This window comes from Rhinoraja longicauda, chromosome 24 (genome assembly GCF_053455715.1).
Source record: "Rhinoraja longicauda isolate Sanriku21f chromosome 24, sRhiLon1.1, whole genome shotgun sequence".
NCBI classification, from domain to species: domain Eukaryota; kingdom Metazoa; phylum Chordata; class Chondrichthyes; order Rajiformes; family Arhynchobatidae; genus Rhinoraja; species Rhinoraja longicauda.
This window is the reverse complement of record NC_135976.1, coordinates 30,018,463-30,041,222: the sequence shown is the minus strand read 5'-3', so window position 1 is coordinate 30,041,222 and position 22,760 is coordinate 30,018,463. Positions and strand designations below refer to the sequence as shown.

At 49.6% G+C, this 22,760-nt stretch overlaps 1 protein-coding gene across 17 annotated transcripts in view; it reads left to right on the top strand.

The window, feature by feature from the left end:
* Positions 1-22,760, top strand: part of nfasca (neurofascin homolog (chicken) a) — a 180,438-nt gene that overhangs the window by 130,036 nt on the left and 27,642 nt on the right. For 14 of the 17 annotated variants that reach the window (XM_078420937.1, XM_078420944.1, XM_078420936.1 and 11 more), the window contains 4 exons: positions 2,114-2,149; positions 9,768-9,914; positions 15,050-15,169; positions 17,211-17,363. The exons of 2 other annotated variants lie outside the window; for them this stretch is intronic. In XM_078420937.1, coding sequence (XP_078277063.1) covers positions 2,114-2,149; positions 9,768-9,914; positions 15,050-15,169; positions 17,211-17,363 — 456 coding nt within the window. Of the gene's footprint in view, positions 1-2,113; positions 2,150-9,767; positions 9,932-15,049; positions 15,170-17,210; positions 17,364-22,760 lie in introns of those variants that run through there. One more of the 17 variants, XR_013548864.1, reaches the window with a different exon arrangement.

Here is a 22,760-nt window from a genome sequence, read left to right as displayed (position 1 = left end):
CTTAAAATGTGAATAACGTAAAAAATATTACACCGATTTCAATGAAACTTCTTCCATTAGCACCAAAGGGACGACGGTGAGTAAGGTGGGCTGGAAATTGTCGCGCTATCGTGTACCGTTTTGGCTGTAGTTCAGGAACAAACAAACAAACAAACAAGAGTTTTAGTGTATAGATGTAACAGAAACAGTGGAGTGAATTAAAGGCTGGACTGTAAAAGTGAAGATGGATTAGTTTAGTTTAGTTTAGTTTAGTTTAGTTTAATTTAGTTTAGTTTAGTTTAGTTTGGTTTGGTTTGGTTTAGTTTAGTTTAGTTTAGTTTAGTTTAGTTTAGTTTAGTTTAATTTAGTTTAGTTTAGTTTAGTTTGGTTTGGTTTGGTTTGGTTTGGTTTGGTTTGGTTTGGTTTGGTTTGGTTTGGTTTGGTTTGGAGATACAGCACTGGAACAGGCTCCCGCCGCCCAGCGATCCCCGCACACGAACATCATCCTCCAGGGTCAATTCACAATTTTACCGAAGCCAACTAACCTACAAACCTGCACGTCTTTGGAGTGTGGGAGGAAACCGGAGCTCCCAGGGAAAGCCCACGGGGGGTCACGGGGAGAACGTACAAACTCCGTACAGACAGCACCCGTAGTCAGGATCGAACGCGGGTCTCTGGAGCTGTAAGGCTGCAACTCTACCGCTGCGCCACCGTGCCGCTAAAAAAAAGCATAGAATCACAGACAATGAAGAGCGATCTGCAGGTTACAAGTTAATCAAGAGATTCACAGAGTGTACGTATAAAATATCCAATACTGGAAGTGAGTCCAGAGGGAATCTAATCAGTTTATTCACAAAATGCTGGAGTAACTCAGCAGGTCAGGCAGCATCTAATCAGTGTTTGACAAGTACGTCCAAAGACGTACAGGTATGTAGGTTAATTGGCTGGGTAAATGTAAAAATTGTCCCTAGTGGGTGTAGGATAGTGTTAATGTACGGGGATCACTGGGCGGCACGGACATGGAGGGCCGAAAAGGCCTGTTTCCGGCTGTATATATATGATATGATATAAGTAGGTTGGTTTAAGCCATTACGATTAGCATATAACATACTTCAGGGGGGTACAATGCTTTTCTGTATGTAATGTGAAATTTGAAATGTATATTGATAACCATTATATTTACTGCCAAAAAAATAATAATGACGCAAAAGGACCAAAGAATCTTGAATAATACCTGCAAGCATATTCATTGAATGTTTACAGTTAGTCACAGGAATGTAACACAAAATGCTGGAGTAACTCAGCGGGTCGGGCAGCATCTCCGGAGAGAATGGACTTTGTCATTCCCTTTATCCTGTGACTGTACAACGCGGACAGCTTGATTGTAATCATGTTTAGTCTTTCCGCTGACTGGATAGCTCACAACAAAAAAAGCTTTTCACTGTACCTCGGTACATGAGACCATAAACTAAACTGAAGTAAATTAAACTGAACTAATCTAAATGTTTCAGGTCAGGGCCCTTCTTCAGACTGGAAATGTCCCAACCCTCCCCCCTCCCTCCCCCACCCCCCCCCCCCCCCCCACACCAATCAGTCTGAAGAAGCGCCCTGACCTGAAATGTCATCTGTCCATTGCCCCCACAGATGCTGCCTGACCCTCTGAGTTACTCCGGCACTTTGTGTTAAACTCGGCATTCCAGCATCTGCAATTCCGCGTGTGTGCAGGAATCAACAGCGTGTCGGACAGAACTGCAGATGCTGGTTTAAATCGAAGGTGGGCACAAAATGCTGGAGTAACTCAGCGGGACAGGCAGCATCTCTGGAGAGAAGGAATGGGTGAGGAAGGGTCTCGAACGGAAACGTCAGCCATTCCCTCTCTCCAGAGATGCTGCCTGTCCCGCTGAGCTACTCCAGCATTTTGTGTCGACCTTGGAATTAACTGTGTGTTCTGCGCGGTCCAGAATACTTACTATACTTGTTAGGGTGCGTCACAAGCAGGCAACCATAATATTAGGTGTCGAGAAAAAGCAATTCAACCTTCACTCTCTAACTGTATGTGACTGTTCATCTTTTTTTTTAATCTGGTATCTTGTTTGTTTCTCTTCTTCCTTCCTCTTTGCCTTTCTCTTCGAAGTCACCCCTACCGCTGAGATTGCAATTACAGATGGAGGTAAAGGGGGGGGAGGGAATGGGAGGAAAGAGACTTTGCTTGTAGACCACCATAAGGCACTGTGTTGAATACTAGAGAAGCAGGTACTGGAATCCAGTGGTTCAAAGGCTCTAATCTGAATAGGGTTGAAGATCAGGAATCAGAACAAGCTCCGATGTTGTTGTGACGAACATTATCTGAGGCCAGAGATGAGATTAGAGCCTTAAACTCTCTTCTGAGTATCTGCGATTCTTCTATAATATATACTGTTGGCAATTGTCTTTACAGCGGGCACACAGTGGTCTTTCTGCATTGCGTCTGGGATCTCTGGTGCAACACATTTGTAAGAGGGGGATTTGGTATCTGTTGTACAGAGTGTTAAGCAGCGAGATTTTAAAGTGCCATTCCAGGGACTTGTTTGCACAGTATATATTATAATCAGGCCACACTGACTGTGACTCTACGGGGCCAGTGTGTGCCACACAATTCAACCCGGCTTTTACGCTCTTGAATGCACGTCGACACCATATTCTTCATTTTCACCTGCACCCGTGTTTGTGGCTGGATCATCATTTTCACGCAATATTGGCTCGGTATTCTAAGCATTCTCCGATATATCGGCTTGCGTTTCACGCGGCTCAGATAGGTTTGCAAGGAACGGGGGGGTGGACAATTTCCGTTTGCATTGCTATTTTTATTATCACTGGGACTCCGAGAAACTTGTAATGTCCATGTCTTATAATTCTGCGGTTTTCATGTTCCCTGAGGTGGACTTTGTGTGTGGGTGAGTGTGTGTGTGTGGGTGAGTGTGTGTGTGTGTGTGTGTGAGTGTGAGTGTGTGTGTGCCTGCCAGTGTAATGTGCAGTTGTCTATGTAAACATCTAGGTGAGTGATATCACAATGAGAAATGGGGTGCATATCATTTAGATACCCATTATCAATATCATCCATCACAAGACTTTAGATGTACGAGACACAACTCGGAGTCCATGACAACTGCCGATTACCCCAGGCACTAGCACTATCCTGCACACTGAGGTCAATTCAATTTTTTTTTTAACCGAAGCCAATTAACCTACAAATCTATGCGTCTTTCAAGTGTGGGTGGAAACAGGAGCACCTGGAGAAAACCCACGCAGTCACAGGGAGAACGTACAAACTCCGTACAGCCTTCCACTGTACCTCTGTACACGTGACAATAATAAACTCAAGCACGAATTTCTTGTTCCTTTCATATATCCACAAATCTTTGTGTAAATAAGTGTGACCCCCTTAGGGTCCTATTGAATGTTTCCCCTGCACCTTGACCTTAACCTTAACCCATCTTAACATCAACTGTGATCTATGTCCTAGGTAGACACAAAATGCTGGAGTAACTCAGCTCCCGAGATGCTGCCTGACCCGCTGAGTTACTCCAGCATTTTGTGTCCACCTCCTATTTAAACCCGCATCTGCAGTTTTTTTCCAACACATGAACTAAGACATCTTGTTCTTACTTATAAGAAAATAACTGCAGATGCTGGTATAAATCGATTTATTCACAAAATGCTGGAATAACTCAGCAGGTCAGGCAGCATCTCGGGAGAGAAGGAATGGGTGACGTTTCAGGTCGAGACCCTTGTTCTTACTTCCCCTACTCTGGGCAACAAAGACCGAGCATTCACCCTATCTATCCCTCCCTTGGCAAGAGGCGGTGCACACTTCTGTATCTCGTGCTCGATGGGAGAGGGGGGAAGAGGGAGTGGCCGGGGTGCGACTCGTCCTCGATCGTGCTGCTGACCTTGCCGAGGCAGCGTGAGGTGCAGATGGAGTCAATGGAAGGGGAGGTTGGTTTGTGCGACGGTCTGGGCTGCGTCCACAATTCTCCGCAATGTCTCGCGGTCGTGGACGGAGCTGTTCCCAAACCGGGCTGCGATGCTTCCCGATAAACCGCTTCCTTCGGCGCCCTGATGTCCCAGTGATGACTGAGGGTCATGACTGAGTTAACCCACTAATGACTGAGGTGTGTAACAGCACAGCAACGTCCATTACTGGCTGTGTTTTGCAGCACTGACTGCCTCACTAGTGACCGCAAGTATAGCACTTAATGTTCAATACCGTCTGAGTGTGTAATAACACTCAGTCTTAGCTCAGTATTGATTGTGTCCTTCAGAACGGAGTATCCACTTTGACTCGGAGCGTAACAGCACCAAATGTCCAATGTTGACTGGATGTGTACATCACAAAATCTTCCAGTATTGACGATCTGTATTAGGACTGAGTGTCCCAATATTGACTTTCGCATAACAATACACAATAGACAATAGACAATAGGTGCAGGAGTAGGCCATTCGGCCCTTCGAGCCAGCACCGCCATTCAATGCGATCAATGGCTGATCATTCTCAATCAGTACCCCGTTCCTGCCTTCTCCCCATACCCCCTGACTCCTCTATCCTTAAGAGCTCTATCTAGCTCTCCCTTGAATGCATTCAGAGAACTGGCCTCCACTGCTTTCTGAGGCAGAGAATTCCACAGATTCACAACTCTCTGACTGAAAAAGTTTTCCTCATCTCCGTTCTAAATGGCCTACCCCTTATTCTTAAACTGTGTCCCCTTGTCCTGGACTCCCCCAACATTGGGAACATGTTTCCTGCCTCTAACGTGTCCAACCCCTTAATAATCTTATACGTTTCGATAAGATCCCCTCTCATCCTTCTAAATTCCAGTGTATACAAGCCTAGTCGCTCCAGTCTTTCAACATATGACAGTCCCGCCATTCCGGGAATTAACCTAGTAAATCTATGCTGCACGCCCTCAATAGCAAGAATATTCTTCCTCAGGATAACAGGATTGATGCCCCAGCACTAACTCAGTGAACAACAATATACCTGTACACTGCGGACGGCTCGAATGTAATCGTAGAGTCATGGAGTCTTACAGCGTGGAAACAGGCCCTTCGGCCCAACATGCCCATTCTGGCCAACATGTCCCAGCTACGCTAGTCCCACCTGCCCTCGTTTGACCCATATCCCTCAAAGCCTGTCCTATCCACGTACCTTTTCTAATTGTTTCTCAAACGTTGCGATAGTCCCTGCATCAACTACAACCTCTGGCAGCTTGTTCCATACACCCACCACCCTTTATGTGAAAAAGTTACCCCTCAGATTCCTATTAAATCTCTTCCCCTTCACAAACCTATGTCCTCCGGTCCTCGACCCACCTACTCTGGGCAAGAGATTCTTCCTGATCGATTCCTCTCATGATTTTCTTGTACCTCTATATAAGATCACCCCTCATCTATATCATTTTGAGAATGCAACAAAAGCTTTTCACTGTACGTCTGTACACGTGACATTAAACTAAACTAAACTATACTAGACTAACTGAGCTGACTGTGCCAGCATTGACTATCCAGGTACACTGAAAGTCCGTATGAGATAACATGGACGTCTGTGATTCTACAACACTAGAAAATACCGTCACTCTGCTGTAAATTTGCAGTCCCATTAAAGCAGAAGTTTTTTGAGTGGAGTGTGAAATCTGGACTATGCGCCTAGTTAGATGTAATTTTTATCTTTGCAAAGGGCTCCAACAAAATAAAACAATGTCTGATTTACTTTCCCATTGCTGAGGAAATGGGAACTGTTCTTCAGTCCGGACACTTTTCCCTTCAGCCTTCTCTGCTCCAGTGGAAATCAAGTTGGGTCTCTCAGTAACCATGAATTCCCATCAGCCCAATTAATCCAATCCGAATTCTGTCCATGAATGAGAGACCAGTCCTTCATGCCCACAGTGTTGTAATTGTGACTACGCTGTATCCCACAATTTCCATCACTCTGTGTACTTCCCAATATTCTTGTGGTATGTGCACACGTGTATGTGTGTGCATGTGTGTGTGCGCATGAGTGTGTGCGTGTGTGTGTATGCGTGTGTGCGTATGCGTGTGTGCGCGTGTGCACGTGTGTGTGTGCATGTGTGTGCGCGCGTGTATGTATGTATGTGTGTGTATGTGCGCTTGTGTTTGTGTGTGCGTGTGTGTGTGTGTGTGTATGTGCGTGTGTGAGTGTGTGTGTGAGTATGTGTGTGAGTGTGTGTGTGTGTGTATGTGTGTGTGTGTATGCATGTGTATGCGTGTGTGAGCGTGAGTGTGTGCGTGCGAGTGTGTGTGTGTGTGTGTGCGTGTGTGCATGTGCGTGCGTGTGTGTGTACGTGTGAGTGTTGTAATTGTGACTACACTGTATTCCACAGTGCCCATGAGCTCACTCTGTGTACTTCCCAATATACTTGTGGTATGTGAGCGCGTGGATGTGTGTGCGCGTGTTTGTGTGTGTGTGTGTGTGTGTGAATGTTGATGTGTTCAGGTGGAAGATAGGCACAAAATGCTGGAGTAACTCAGCGGGTCAGGCAGCATCTCTGGGTAAAAGGAATGGGTGACGTTTAGGGGCGAGACCCTTCTTCTAATGGATGTTTTTACTGAGAGGGTATGCATGTCTACACGAGCTCTAAGTCTTCTCAGAAGCCCAGGAGGTGGCTGCACGCTTACCAATGCAAATGGTGAAATGGGAGGGAGGGAGGGAGGGGCATGTTGGAGCTTTGTGCCAGGGCATGGCAGTGCTTGACCTGGGCATGATGCCAACCTTTTGATCATAAAGCTTTGCCCGGGAGGCAGCCCCTTGCCCCCTCTCCCTGCACCTCTCCTCATTCGTGTATGTACAGCCTCCATCAGCATGATCGCGACTTGTAAACCCCGACACGACGTTGCTCGTGACCAAAGTGCTGCTCCTTGCGAAATGAACGAACCGAGTTGTAAACGGGGTTTAAACAACGTGCCGCCAGTTAAAGGGACCGCGCATCCTTTCACAAAGCCACCACGACACAAGGCATTCATTGCGATCTCAAACAGAATGCTGTTCTTTAAATCTAACTGGAATAAGTGATTTTTATAAAGACAAAAACACATTTATAAAGTCCAGGTCATTCAGTCATATCATTTGGTCAAGTCCGACGAGAATTTTGGCCAACAAAAAAATGTGATTATTACTAAATCGTGACATTATTTTGCAAGTGATATGCTTCTGCTCTGTGAAGAAAATGACTTGTACCGTTAAGGGAATTCAAGTTGTGCTAACAACTATTTTCATTCAGCCTGTGTGGAGCTTCAGAAAGGATGACGCACTCTCTCAATAAACATTCCGCCCTCTGATTATACGCACGCCTTGTGCGTGCAGTGTGGTGATGCCATGATGGCTCTCAATGGCTAGTAATTGGACTGGATAACATTCTATTCCCCCCCCCCCCCCCCCCTCTATCATGAGACGAGACCACTGGATGTTCATAAGTTCATAAGTGATAGGAGGAGAATTAGGCTATTCGGCCCATCAAGTCTACTCCGCCATCCAATCATGGCTGCCCTCCCTCTCAACCCCATTCTCCTCCCTTCTCCCCATAACCGTACTAATCACGAACCTGCCTTCAAAATATCCACTGACGGCCTCCACGGCCTTCTGTGGCAACAAATTCCACTGATTCATCACCCTCTGACTAAAGAAATTCCTCCTCATCACCTTCCTAAAGGAACATCCTTTAATTCTGAGGCTGTGACCTCCAGTCCTAGACTCTCCCACTAGTGGAAACATCCTCTCTGCATCCACTCTATCCTGGCCTTTCACTATTTGCATGTGTTGAACCAGGAGAAGATGTGGTGAAACTTCCATTGCACCAGACAGGCCCTGACCTCGCCAACTCTGTGGACCCCATTCTGTGGCTCGGGACCCATGGCGGCTGATTGCAACAGGTCTATTTTAACCTTTTATTCTCTAAAGAAAAAGAAAATCAATTTAGTTTAGTTTAGTTTGGTTTCGTTTAGAGATACGGTGCGGAAACAGGCCTTTCGGCCCACCGAGTCCGCGCCGACCAGCAATCCCCGCACACTTACACTATCCTACACACACTAGGGACAATTTACAATTACACCAAGCCAATTAACCCACAAACCTGCACGTCTTCGCACTGTGGGAGGAAACCGGAGATCCTGGAGAAAACCCACGCAGGTCATGGGGAGAACGTACAAACTCCGTACAGACGGCGCCCATAGTCGGGATCGAACTCAGGTCTCTGGCACCCCTGAAAAAGTTTGCCTAAAAAGAAATCGCCCATAGTAGAGCTGGTCAGAGCAACCAGTCCTCAGTGGCTCCAAGAGTCCCTCCAGGCATTACAGCACAAGATCTAACGTGATGCCCCATCACGGTACAAAGGGAGAGCTGAATTGACCCAAGGCATTTACAATTGGACTGATTGATCAATACTTTTAATTGATACTTTATTCTCACATGTACCTGGTACAGTAAATTTGTGAAATTCTCTGTCCAGCATAAAATACACAAGTATGCAAAGCGTCGCCACCTAAAGGGCGCTGATAAAGTTACAAAAGTACACAATATAATCGCGATAGACCCTCTTCCTCGCCCCCCCTATCCCCCAACGCCAGGTCCCTCTTTGTTCTCGGCAGCCCGACCGCCCATGGATAGTATAGAAGGAACTGGTGTTGGTTTAAACCGAAGATAGACACAAAAAGCTGGAGTAACTCAGTGGGGCAGGCAGCATCTCGGGAGAGAAGGAATAGGGTCGAGTCTGAAGAAGGCTCTCGACCCGAAATGTCACCTCCCTCCGTCTCTCCAGAGATGCCGTCTGACCCGCTGAGTTACTCCACCTTTTTGTGACTATCTTAGGTATATGGATAGGACAGGTTCAGAGCGATATGGGCCAAACACAGGCAGATGGGACTAGTGTAGACGGGACATGTTGGTCGGTGTGGGCATGTTGGGCCGAAGGGCCTATTTCCATACTCTATGACTCTAAAATGCCAGTCTTACTTTCTCAAAGTTTCTCACATAAATTCATGTTCATGAGTGATAGGAGCTAGAATTAGGCCATTCAGCCCATCAAGTCTACTCCGCCATTCAATCATGGCCGATCTATTTTCCCCTCTCAACCCCATTCCCCTGCCTTCTCCCCATAACCCCTGACACCTGCACTAATCAAGAATCGGTCATTCTCCACCTTAAAAATATCCACTAACTTGGCCTCCATTGGCAAAGAATCCGTGGCAAAGAATTCCACAGATTCACCACCTTCTGACTAAAGAGATTCCTCCTCATCTCCTTACAAAAGGAACTTCCTTTTATTGCTGTGCCCTCTTGTCCTAGACTCTCCCACTAGTGGAAACATCCTCTCCACATCCACTCTATCCTGGCCTTTCAACCTGTTAGCCTCGCTTCCTATGTTGCTTCCGGTAACTGGGTCCCGGGCATTCCACCCAGGCCTCCACAAAGTTGTCAAGAGCCATCAGTGCATCATCGGGACAGGCAGGAGCGGTGGGATGTGTCGGAAAAAATCCGCAGTCGCCGGTTCAAATCGAAGGTAGACGCAAAATGCTGGGGTAACTCAGCGGGTCAGGCAGCATCTCGGGAGAAAAGGAATGCGCGACGTTTCGGGTCGAGACCCTTCAATCAGCTCGACCCGAAACGTCACCCATTCCGTCCCTCCCCAGATGCTGCCTGACCCCCTGGCATTTTGTGTCTAGGATGGGCGGGATGTTCACTGCAGCCAGGTGGCGGGCAGTTCAATTCAGCTGTTTCTCTTTTTTTTCCTTCCTCTCAGTGGTCTCAAGATTCGTTCCCATCCCAGCCACCCCCGCCGAACCCAGCATCACAACAGAGGCCACCACCACCAGCGCCAGCGCCGCGCCCCCGGTCACCACCATCACCGAATCCGCACGGCCTGCCGTCACCGCCACTCGTGTATATGGTATCCAATCTTTGCTGGTACTTTTAAGCCTTACATCCACGACGAGCGTAAAACAGTCACTCAGAGTTGCCGCCACCGACCGCCATCGAATTGGTTGGTGTTTTTGGACGGTCAAACCGCAACCTCTGGTCTTGGCTGCCACCCGCAGTCAGGGTGAAACGTCAATGAAATCCTGGAAACTAAACGAGGTGCCGAACGTACAGGCTCATGGACTGAGTGTTGAATGGGGACGGCACACCTTTAGTTTGGCTTAGTTTAGAGGTATAGCGCGGCCACAGGCCCTTCGGCCCACCGAGTCCGCGCCGACCAGCGATCCCTGCGCATTAACTCTATCCTCCACTCACTGGGGACAATTTCCAATAGACAATAGACAATAGACAATAGGTGCAGGAGTAGGCCATTCGGCCCTTCGAGACAGCACCGCCATTCAATGTGATCATGGCTGATCATTCTCAATCAGTACCCCGTTCCTGCCCTCTCCCCACACCCCCAAATTATACCAATCAAATTATTACAAATTATACCAATACAATTAACCTACAAACCTGCACGTCTTTGGAGTGCGGGAGGGAACCGAAGATCTCGGAGAAAAACCCACGCAGGTCACGGGGAGAACGTACAAACCCGGTTCGGACAAGCACCCATGGTTAGGATCGAAGCTGGGTCTCGGGCGCTGTGAGGCAGCAACTCTACCGCTGCGCCACCGCGCCACCCTGACTAATTGGTGTTTAGGTGTTCAAGCCCCAACCTCTGGTTTCAGCTGGCACTCACAATTGAGGTCAAACGTCAATGAAAAGGTGGGAACAAAATGGGGTGCGGTCGGTGCAGTGCAATCAAATGAGTTTTCGAGGTGGCAAGGAACGTTTAATGAAGGTCTTCACTGCTGGGGTGGCACAGTGGCGCAGCAGTAGAGTTGCTGCCTTGCAGCGCTAGTGACCCACGTACCATCCTGACTACAGGTGCTGCTTGTACGGTGTTTGTACGTTCTCGCTGGGACCACGTGGGTTTCCTCCGGGCGCTCTGGTTTCCTCCCACATTCCAAAAAGAAGTACAGGTTTGTAGGTCTCATTGGTTTTCGTGTGGGATTGCATTGTGTGCAGGATAGTGCCAGTGTCCGGGGTGACCACTGGTCGGTGCGTACTCGATGGGCCGAAGGGCCTGTTTCCGCCCTGTATCTCTAAACTAAGCAAAACATTTGGGATGAAATACTGGCAGGTTCCCACACAACTACAAGGAAAATTGCATTTTTATATTTTGTCCCTCGGATGCGAATTGCTTTGGCCCCCCATGTACAGAGGTACAGTAATTGCCCCAGAATGAGGAGATAGTTTAGTGGCAACCACATTTCTCTGGGCCTGGAGTCAGTGTAGCTTTCTTCCCTGAAGGATGTTACTGAACTAAATGGGTTTGTAGAGAGTGGTGGACTTAGCCTAATCCATCTGAGTTCTCCCCTCCATCTAAACCATCAATGGGTGGCACGGTGGCGCAGGGTAGAGTTGCTGCCTTACAGCGCCAGAGACACAGGTTCTGTCCGCACGGGCGCTGTCTGCACGCAATCTGCACATTCTCCCCGTGACCACAAGGGTTTCCTTCGGGTGCTCTGGTTTCCTCCCACACTCCAAACAAATCCAGGTTAATTGGCTTTGGTAAAAATTGTAAATTGTCGCTAGTGTGCAGGATAATGTCAGTGTGATGTGACAGTATAATGTGGATAAATGTGAGGTTATCCACTTTGGTGGCAAGAACAGGAAAGCAGACTATTATCTGAATGGTGGCCGATTAGGAAAAGGGGAGATGCAACGTGACCTGGGTGTCGTGGTGCACCAGTCATTGAAAGTAGGCATGCAGGTGCAGCAGGCAGTGAAGAAAGCGAATGGTATGTTGGCATTCATAGCGAGGGGATTTGAGTATAGGAGCAGGGAGGTTCTGCTGCAGTTGTACAGGGCATTGGTGAGACCACACCTGGAGTATAGTGTACAGTTTTGGTCTCCTAATCTGAGGAAAGACATTCTTGCCGTAGAGGGAGTACAGAGAAGGTTCACCAGATTGATTCCTGGGATGGCAGGACTTTCATATGAAGAAAGACTGGATAGACTCGGCTTGTACTCGCTGGAATTTAGAAGATTGAGGGGGGATCTTATAGAAACGTACAAAATTCTTAAGGGGTTGGACAGGCTAGATGCAGGAAGATTGTTCCCGATGTTGGGGAAGTCCAGAACAAGGGGTCACAGTTTAAGGATAAGGGGGAAGTCTTTTAGGACCGAGATGAGAACTTTTTTTTCACACAGAGAGTGGTGAATCTGTGGAATTCTCTGCCACAGAGGGTAGTTGAGGCCAGTTGATTGGTTATATTTAAGAGGGAGTTAGATGTGGCCCTTGTGGCTAAAGGGATCAGGGGGTATGGAGAGAAGGCAGGTACGGGATATTGAGTTGGATGATCAGCCATGATCATATTGAATGGCGGTGCAGGCTCGAAGGACCGAATGGCCTACTCCTGCACCTATTTTCTATGTTTCTATGTGCGGGGATCGCTGGGCGGTGCGGACTCGGTGGACCGAAGGGCCTGCTTCCACGCTGCATCCCTAAACTAAACTGAACGTCTACATGAGGTGCTGCCTCCAGAAGGCAGCATCATCTGGGATCTCCACCATCTGGATCATGCCCTCTTCTCGTTCGTTGCTATCATCGAACAGGAGGTACAGGAACATGAAGTCCCGCACACTGAGAGCAATGTGGCTGCCACAAAACCATCTCCTCATTGTGAGGGAGGTATCTCTGGACATAAAGAATGTAATCTTCCTGGTAGTTTAGAGGTTTAGAGATACAGCGCGGAAACAGGCCCTTCGGCCCACTGTGTCCGCGTCGACCAGCGATCCCCGTTTATTAACTCTATCCTACACCCAATAGGGACAATTTTTACATTTACCAGGCCAATTAACCTACAAACCTGTACGTCTTTGGAGCGTGGGAGGAAACCGAAGATCTCGGAGAAAACCCACGTGGGCCATGGGGAGAGCGTACAAACTCCGTACAGACAGCGCCCGTATTCGGGATCGAACCCGGGTCTCCGGCGCTGCATTCGCTGTAAGGCAGCAACTCTACCGCTGCGCCGCCGTGACTGCCCCAATCTTCCTGGGAGTTGTGTGAGAAACTGCTAGTTCCCCAGGTTTAGTTTAGACGCACAGCGAGGAAGCAGGCCCATCGGCCCACCGTGTCCCCTCCCGCGCCGACCAACGATCTCCGCGCACTAGCACCATCCTACAGACGTGGGACGATTTACAATTTTTCACCAAATCAAAATTAAGCGCCAAACCTGCACGTCTTTGGAGTGTGGGAGGAAACCGGAGCACCCGGAGAAAACCCACGCAGGTCACGGGGAGGACGTACAAACTCCATAAAGACAGCACCCGCAGTCAGGATCGAACCCGGGTCTCTAGCGCTGTGAGGCAGCAACTCTACCACTGCTCCACCTATTCCAAAATACTCTCTTTGTTGAGTCCAAAGGTTTAAGTCAAGTTAAGATGGTTTTGATACTTAAGAGAATGTATTCAGTATCAAATGGCCATTTGTATTTATATGAATCTGGGATGTGATCTTTTTTTTGATTAACCTGCAACCAAGTTCTGGGCAACACATGTCGCAAGGACGATGAGGCATTGGACAGAACACCAACGTGATTTACTGGCCAAAATACTGTCACTGGTGGAACTCTGGAGGTCAGGCAGCATCTGTGGAGGCAGAAGGATGGTCGAATATTTCAGGTCCACATCCTGTGGCTGGGCCATCGTGTCTTGGCCTGAAACGTTGAACATCCCTTTCCTTCCACGGATGCCTCCTGATCTGCTGAGATCTTCCAGCAGTTCGTTTTTGTCTCACGATCGCAGCATCTGCAGACTCTTGTGATTTTACTAACTTGGCGCCATTACAGGGGAGAGACCAAAGTAGCTGGAATCGATTTCTTTGGCACCGTGATGTTTCAGCGGTGACCTACGCAGGGAGTATTGAAAGTCAGTGTTGGTCTCTCAAGGGTCAAGGGTGTTCTATTGTCATACGTACCGGAAGGGAACAATGAAATTCTGAAACTAGCAGCTGCATTGGATGGAGCAGATAATATAATTAACAAACATTTTTTTTAAACTTCAATTAAAAAAAAAAAGAATGTTGTGCAAATATACAAAACTAAGCCCAAAGTTCCTCATGTCAATCAAGGCCGTTCGGAGGTTAGTTGCAGTTTGTGGTATTCAGTAGCCTGGTGGTTGTTGGGAAGAGGCTGCTCCTGAACCTGGACGTTACAGTTTTCCGGCTCCTGTACCGTCAGGGGTGAGATGAGAGTGTGGCCAGGATGGTGTGGATCCTTGATCACGTTGGCTGCCATTTTGAGACAGCGCCCCCTGTAGATCCCTTAACGGAGAACGTACGTTGGCAACAAACAATTCCGACTGGCAGGGGACAAAAGTTGCTCGTCAGGAGGTAAATTGAGGTCAATTAGCAAGATCACCAGAAGGGATTTGTAGCGAGCTTTTGTGGATTGGGCCTTGAAAGGGGGTGGAACCAGAAGCAAAATTGACTTTCCAAACGGAATTCAGAAAGGAAGTATCTTGAAGAGGAAAACTTTGCAAACGTCTGGGAGGTAAAGCAGACGAGTGGGGCTAATTTGATAGTTGCCACAACAGTTTACAGTTTAGCTTATCGTCACGTGTACAGTGAAAGGCTGAAAAACAGTGAAAAGGGATGGCAGGCGTAGAATGGGCCGAATGTGCTGAGCTAGTCTATGCCTCAGTGAATATCCTTGACCCTGGCGGAGAGGATTAGATTAGAGATACAGTGGGGCAACAGGCCCTTCGGCCCACTGAGTCTGCGTCGACCAGAGATCATCCCTTACACTAGTTCTGTCCTACACACTGTAGACAATTTACAGACGGGATGTCCCGGCTAATACGGGACAGTTGGCAACCCTAATTGCAGGTGAGGGCGATGTTCGGTGTCTCCAGGCCAGCCTGCCAGGTGATGTCCTGCTGCAGGGAAGCGTAATGGTGGGCACGAACCCCAACTGTGATTGGTCCCTGTGTTTGGAATCCTGACCTCCGCTGCCGACTCTGCTCCGTTCTAACTCTCTCTTTCTGCTGCCCGTTTAGTGGATGCTCCCAGTAGGATTTCGAACCTAACCACATCAGCGGGCAATGACTCCATCAATGTCACCTGGACTCACACCTTCCCCAGCGAAATGGCTGAGTTTACGGTTGAATACATACACAGTAAGCACCCGCTCTATGCTCTGCATGCATGGGCCCAGCGTTCTAGGCGGGACATTCAACGTGGCACGGGGGTCCCAACGCTAGTAGTCCCAGTTCTTCGCTTTAGTTTGCTGTCACGTGTGCCGAGGTACAGTGAAGAAGCAAGCGGACAGACAACACACGATTACAATCGAGCCGTCCGCAGTGTACAGATACATGATAAGGGAAGAATACTTCGTGCTAGGTAAAGACAGCAAAGTCTGATCAAAGATAGTCCGAGGGTCCCAGATGAGGTAGATTGTAGCTAGGGACTGCTCTCCGATTGCAGTAGGATGGTTCTGATAACAGCTGGGAAGAAGTTGTCCCTGAATCTGCAGCAGTGCGTTTTCACACCGATATCTTTTGCCCGATGGGAGAGGGGGGGGGGGGGGGGGGGGAAGAGGGAGTGGCTCAAAGTCCCAAGTCGAAAAAAGCCAAAGAACCAAAGTTCTAGGTTCCTTGGTGGTGGTGAGCTGGGCTCGGAGCCATTGAGACTGCGTCTTGAGGTGTGGGTAGTGAGGAAGGAGAGCTGCAGGAAGTTACAGAGGAGAGGAGGGGATCGGGATCGGAACTGGGAGAGAGCACTAACGGTGGTGGAGACACTGGGCCTTTGTAGAGAAGATGCGGAGGGGGGTCTCGGGAAATGCCAGGCATGGTGTCACTTCAGCCGTTGGAAGGCTGGCGGGCTCTGGACCAAGGCTTGCAACACCGACGACTTCATAGTAGAATTAGGCCACTCGGCCCATCAAGTCCGCTCCGATGTTCAATCATGGATTGATCCATCTCTCCCTCTCAACCCCATTTCCCTGCCTTCTCCCCTGACACCCGTACTAATCAACGATCTATCTATCTCTGCCTTAAAAATATCCACTGACTTGGCCTCCGCAGCCTTCTGAGGCAAAGAATTCCACAGAACTCAACACCCTCCACTAAAGAAATTCCTCCTCGTCTCCTTCCTAAAGGAACGTCCTTCTATTCTGAGGCCGTGGCCTCTGGTCTTAGACTCGCCCACTAGTGGAAACATCCTCTCCACGTCCACTCTATCCAGGCCTTTCACTACTCGACAGATTTGGGTCATACTCTGGATCAATTCAGCAGTACAAGGGCACAATGTCCATCCCCCCAAGTGTCCCATTCCGTCCTGGAGGGGCCTCTCCTGGGGAAGGTCAGCAATGGAGGCCACCACAGATGATCAGAGATGGAGCTCAGGTGTTTGGCAGCCAAGACGCCAATACTTGCGTCACACGGGATCTGCCTCGACAAACCCCCCCTACGTTTTACTTTAGTTTAGAGATACAGCGTGGAAACAGGCCCCTTTGGTCCACCAAGTCCGACTAGTGATCCCTGTGCACTACCACTATCTTACACACTAGGGACAATTTACAATCTTCACCCGGGCCAATTAACCTCCAAACCTGTACATCTTTGGAGTGTGGGATGAGACCGGGGCACCCGGGGAAAACCCACACTGCCACGGGGAGAACATACAAACAGATTGCGCCCGTAGTCAGGATCGAACCCAGGTCTCTGGCGCTGTAAGGCAGCAACTCTACCGCTGCGCCAATGTGCCGCCCTTTTTTGTTCCGGTCTTAATTGGATGGAGCCTTATCTCTCCACTGCTTGGAGGACCCCAACCCATTGGATCCAAGCCCTCACTGTGGACAAGGGAACTAGGATTGTTCACCAACCTAAACTTTAACCCAAGTGGCAACGACCCAAAACTTAGGGGGGAAAACGCTCTAGAGCTAAAGTTTCTGGAAGGGCCGGAGAGTGGTGATGAAATAGGAGGAAGTTTAGGGGGAGCAAACGTCTGGGGTGGGGGCAGTTGCCTCTAGTTTGGGGGGGGGGGGGTGGGGGGGACAGTGGAGTCTCCCTTCTCCCGCCTGCCCGACCCATGCTACACCCAGGAGAAGGGAGGAACAGGAGGCACTGGGTCGTCGCCTCCCGACACCACCTGTCCACGGGGGGGCACCCTCCGAGGAGTTGACCGCAATCTCTTGTCTCCTTCACGCACGTCTGACAGGTAACGGCACGGTGAAACGGGAGCAGGTGAAGGTCGGCCGGAACTCCACCCAGATCCTGGGCCTGACGCCCGGCACTCTGTACAAAGTCAGGGTGTTCTCCGCCCTCTTCCCGTCGGTCACCAGCAACGTCACCGTCACCGAGACCAGCCCAGGTGAGGCCGGAGAGCCCCCTGCACGTGCATGCCTGCCTGTGACACCAGCTCTCCCGCGCACTCCCGCATCCACCACACCTGGGGGGGGCGCGGAAAGTAGGGTTGCCAACTGTCCCGTGCTAGCCGGGACATCCCGTATATTGGGCTACATTGGTTTCTCCCGTACGGGACCGCTCTTGTCTCGTATTAGGCCCGGACACTGTAGGCCCGGAGAGTGTTGGCCCAGACACTGTAGGCCCGGACACTGTAGGCCCACACACTGTAGGCCCGGGGGCCGCTGTAGGCCCGAACAGTGTAGGCCCAGGCGCCGCCTCACGGAGGTTGTGTAGCAAGACGCCTCCCGGTCCGAGCGGCCGCCATTGGTGGAGTGGGAGCACGTGGCCGCCGGCTGGGTGAGGTCACGGGGGGCGCGGGGCGGTGACGCCACCTTTTGTCCCTTATTTGGGAGCGAGAAAGTTGGCAACCCTGGCGGAAAGCCAAGCTGGAGCACAGTTGCCGCCCTTTAACCCCGCGCCAGCGCTCGTGTTGCCGTGCATGGCTTCTCCCGGCCGCTCTCGTAGAAAGGACCGCATGCATCCTGTAGCTGCAAAAGGGCTGGTTTCCAAAGCCAAGCCAGACACCAGAAAGCCGGAGTAATTCACCGGGCCAGACAGCATCTCTGGAGAGAAGGAATAGGTGACGTTTTCTGGGTCATCGGGTCATAGCGTGATACAGTGTCCATCATGACCATGCCGGCCATTGTTTTAGCTTCTAGTTTTAGAGAAACAGGCCCTTCGGCCCTCCAAGCCCGCGCCGACCAGCAAACCCCGCACACTAGTTCTATCCTGGGGGACAATTGGGGACAATTTTACAGAAAGTGATTAACCCTGCAAGCCTCTACGCCTTTGGAGTGTGGTAGGAAACCGGAACACCCGGGGAAAACCCACACGGTCCCAGGGAGAACGTACGAACTCCATACAGACAGCACCTGTGCTCAGAATCTCCCGAGACCCAGGTCTCTGGCGCTGTGAGGCAGCAACTCTACCGCCACGCCACCCTGTAGACAGTGCATTTTAATGAAAGGTGGTGAAGTGTTGCCCCATTCACAACTCACTGCTGGCAGTGATCACTCCTGAACACCTTCTGAAAGAAACCTTCAACCAACTAATATTTCTGCAGTCCAGTGGAGACTGCCCTCCTTAATCTTAACCCAATCTTAGACCCATCTTACACTCACTACACATAGTGGTTCATTGACCATGCATGCATCGTGAAGGAGCACCTGGCATTTGTTGCGTGTGTGTGCGCGCGTGTATGCGTGCGTGCGTGCGCGGGTGTGTATGTGTGTGTGTGTGCATATGCGTGCATATGTTTGTCTGTTTGTGTGTCTGTGTGTGTGTGTGTGTGTGCGTGCATGCGTGCGTGTATGTGAGACCGTGTGTGTGTGCGCGTGCGTGCGTGTATGTGAGAGTGTTCATATGTGTGTATGCATGTGAGAGTGCGTGTGTATGTGCGTGCGTGTGTGTGTATATGTGACAGTGTGCGTGTGTATGTGAGAGTATGCACGAGTGCGTGCGTGTGTGTAAGTGAGAGTGTGTGTGTGTATGTGTGTGTGAGAGTACCTGCGTGTGTGTATGTGAGAGTGTTCATATGTGCGTATGCATGTGAGAGTGCGTGTGTATGTGCGTGCGTGTGGATATGTGACAGCGTGTGTGCGTGTGTATGTGAGTGTGTGTGTGTACGAGTGCGTGCGTGCGTGTAAGTGAGAGTGTATGTGTGTGTGCGAGTGCGTGCGTGTGTGTATGTGAGTGTGTGTGCGTGTGTGTGTACACGCATGTGCCCATCTGTGGAGTTGGTGCTCCTAGTGTTTCTCCTGCATTCCACTCCCAAACGCATTTCCACCTGCCCTTCCGTGCAACTCCATTGCACTTCCCGCTCAGTCCGCTGGCTGCGTGTTTAGTTGCAGCTTTTATAACGCGGCGATCCTGGAATTGGAACGTGCCGTGCTTGCCACACCGCTGCTCGATTGTAGAACTCACTTGGCCAATGTTGCCAGCCGATGTGGTTGCTAACTTGGTACTACCTATATTTCTTTGTTTAGCCTAGTTTATCGTCACACGTACCGAGGTTTCGGTTGCGTGCTAGCCAGTCAGCGGAAAGACTGTGCATGATTATATGATTGCAATCGAGCCATCCACAGTGTACAGATAGATACATGACAAAGGGGATACTGTCGGAGTGGAGATTTAAAAGAGTGGAGCGATTGTAATGCGTGGTTGCAGATCCACTTCTGTGGCTGGCACACAAAGAGTCGCCTGTGTTGGACTCCATCTTGGATCACCTTGGATGCCGTGGAATGTAGAGCTTCCAGACCAAAGGCCAGGTTTGGGGGATTAGGGGTGAATAAAGGAGGAACTGTCAGAGATCAGAGTGGTTTATTCACAAAATGCTGGAGTAACTCAGCAGGTCAGGCAGCATCTCGGGAGAGAAGGAATGGGTGACGTTTCGGGTCGAGACCCTTCTTCATTCCTTCTCTCCCGTAGATGCTGCCTGACCTGCTGAGTTACTCCAGCATTTTGTGAATAAATCGATTTGTACCAGCATCTGCAGTTATTTTCTTAGAGTTCAGAGTGGGACTGGTTCAGTTTGGTGTGGGATGAAACAGGTTTGGTGTGGGACTGGTCTCTTTGCTATAGATCAACATCCTTTATGAGGATAGCCACAAAATGCCAGAGTAACTCAGCGGGTCGGGCAGCATCTCTTGAGAGAATGGATAAGTAACATTTCAGGTCAGGACTTTCAGCGAATTAGTCTGAGGAAGTTTGGTTTAGTTTAGTTTAGAGATACAGGATGGCAACAGGCCCTTCGGCCCACAGAGTCTGTGCCAACTAGCGATCCTCACACACTAATACTATCCCACACGCTAGGGACAATTTACATTTATTCCAAGCCATTTAACCTACAAACCTTTACGTCTTTGGAATGTGGGAGGAAACCGGAGATCCTGGAGGAAACCCACGCAGGTCACGGGGAAAACGTACAAACTCCGTACAGACAGCAGCCACGTGAAGTGTCCTGACCCAAAACGTCACCGATCCATTTTCTCCAGAGATGCCCCCTGACCCGCTGAGTTACTCCAACATTTTGTATCAATCTTTGGTATAAACCAGCATCTGCAGTTCCTTTTCATTATATCCTTTCTGGGGAGTCGGTAACAGGAGATTAGGGCTTGTCGGGGCATTCGATTTGTAGCACGGGTGTAATTTGATGGACACGAGGAACTGCAGGTGCAGTTTACAGAAAAAAATACACCGAGTGCTGGAGCAACACAGCGAGTCAGGCATCGTCTCTGGAGGACATGGACAGGCAATGTTTCGGGTCAGGACACTTCTTCAGATTGACTGTAATAGGGGGGAGAAAGTTACACAAGAGATGAGGTTGGGACAAAGCCTGGCAAATGACCCGCTGAGTTACTCCAGCTTTTTGTGTCTTTCCTAGCAAGTGATAGGTGGATACAGGTGAGGGCGGGTGGGTGGGGGCGGTTGTTTGTTCGATGGATGCACAAAGGCCAGTGTTTAATAGAAGACAGGTCCTATCGCAACGTTTAAAGAAACATTTAGAAACATTTAGCCCATCATTTGCTAGGAACTCGGAGATAAAAGAGAATGTTGAAAGTACTCAGCAGGTCAGGCAGCATCAATGGAGAGAGATACACTGAGGTCATGTTATAGGTGGGTGACCTAACAGCGGAACCGAAGGTAGACACAAAATGCTGGAGTAACTCAGCGGGACATCTCTGAAGAGAAGGAATGGGTGACGTTTCCGGTCGAGACCCTTCTTCAGACTGAGAGTCAGGGGAAGGGTAAGGTGTAAAAATGACAGATCAAAGAGGACGATGATCAAGGAAATGCAGAATGGTTCCTTGTTAGCTGATGGGAAGGTGACAACGAGGCACACAATCGGTAATATTCAACGAGGAGGACAGTAGAACTAGTCGGAGAACTAGGATGGGGGAGGGACGGAGAGAGAGGGAAAGCAAGGGTTACTTGAAGTTAGAGAAATCAATATTGATACCGCTGGGTTGTAAGCTGCCCAAGCGAAATAGGAGATGCTGTTCTTCCAATGTGCATTGGGCCTCAATCCGACAGTGGAGAGCTGGCCTGCTGGGACACGAACTGGCAAGGCCGGATATTCTTTGTCCTTTCCCTTCCTCTCTGCAACTTAGTGCATCTGGTAATCAACCTGAAATGCTAATTCTGTTCCACTTTCTCCAAAAACGCTGCAATGCTTCCATTGCTTCAAGAGAGAGTTAGATTTAGCTCTTTGGGCTAAAGGAATCAAGGGATACGGGGAGAAAGCAGGAACAGGGGGTAGTGATTTTAGATGACCACCCATGATCACATTGAACGGCGGTGCTGGCTCGAAGGGCCGAATGGCCTACTCCTCCACCTATTTTCTATGTTTCTATATGTAGGTTAATTGGCTGGGTAAATGTAAAAATTGTCCCTAGTGGGTGTAGGATAGTGTTAATGTGCGGGGATCGCTGGGCGGCACGGACTTGGAGGGCCGAAAAGGCCTGTTTCCGGCTGTATATGATATGATATGATATGATATGATTGTCCAGTTTTACCTCAGATATATCCAGTGTCAGTTGCTTTTTCATAAGGCTGCTCCCTCTGGTGGTGGCTGCATGCATTGCCGTAGACTGTCGAAGACACTGTGTACATGACCACCATCTACTGCCACAGATGGGCATTTGTAGTCATGCAGCCACAAATTGCTGGCGTAACTCAGCGGGCGGGACAGGCAGCATCTCTGGAGAGAAGGAACGGGTGACGTTTTGGGTCGAGACCCTTCTTCAGACTGGTTTAGAGGGATATATGGGCCAAACGCAGGCAGGTGGGGCTAGTGTAGATGGGACATGTTGGCCTGTTGGACAACTTGGGCCGAAGGGCCTGTTTCCGTGCTGTAAGGCTATGACTATGACTCTCTACATGATTAAAGATAGTCCGAGGGTCTCCGTCCGATGAGGGAGATGGGAGGTCAGGACCGCTCTCTAGTTGGTGGTAGGACGGTTCAGTTGCCTGATAACAGCTGGGAAGAATCTGTCCAGTTGTGGGTTTCTTCACACTTCTGCACCTCTTGTCGGACGGGAGAGGGGAGACGAGGGAGTGGCCGGGGTGCGACCCGTCCTCCATTATGCCGCTGGCCTTGCTGAGGCAGCGTGAGGTGTCGATGGAGTCAGCGGAAGGGAGGTCGGTTTGCGCGATGGTCTGGGCAGCCTCCACAATTCTCTGCAATTCCTTGTGGTCTTGGATGGAGCTGCTCCCAAACCGAGCTGCGATGCATCCCGATAAAAAAAATGAAATGGAACCTGATTGTAAAGGACTTTATTGAACTTCTGAGAACCTCGTGTCA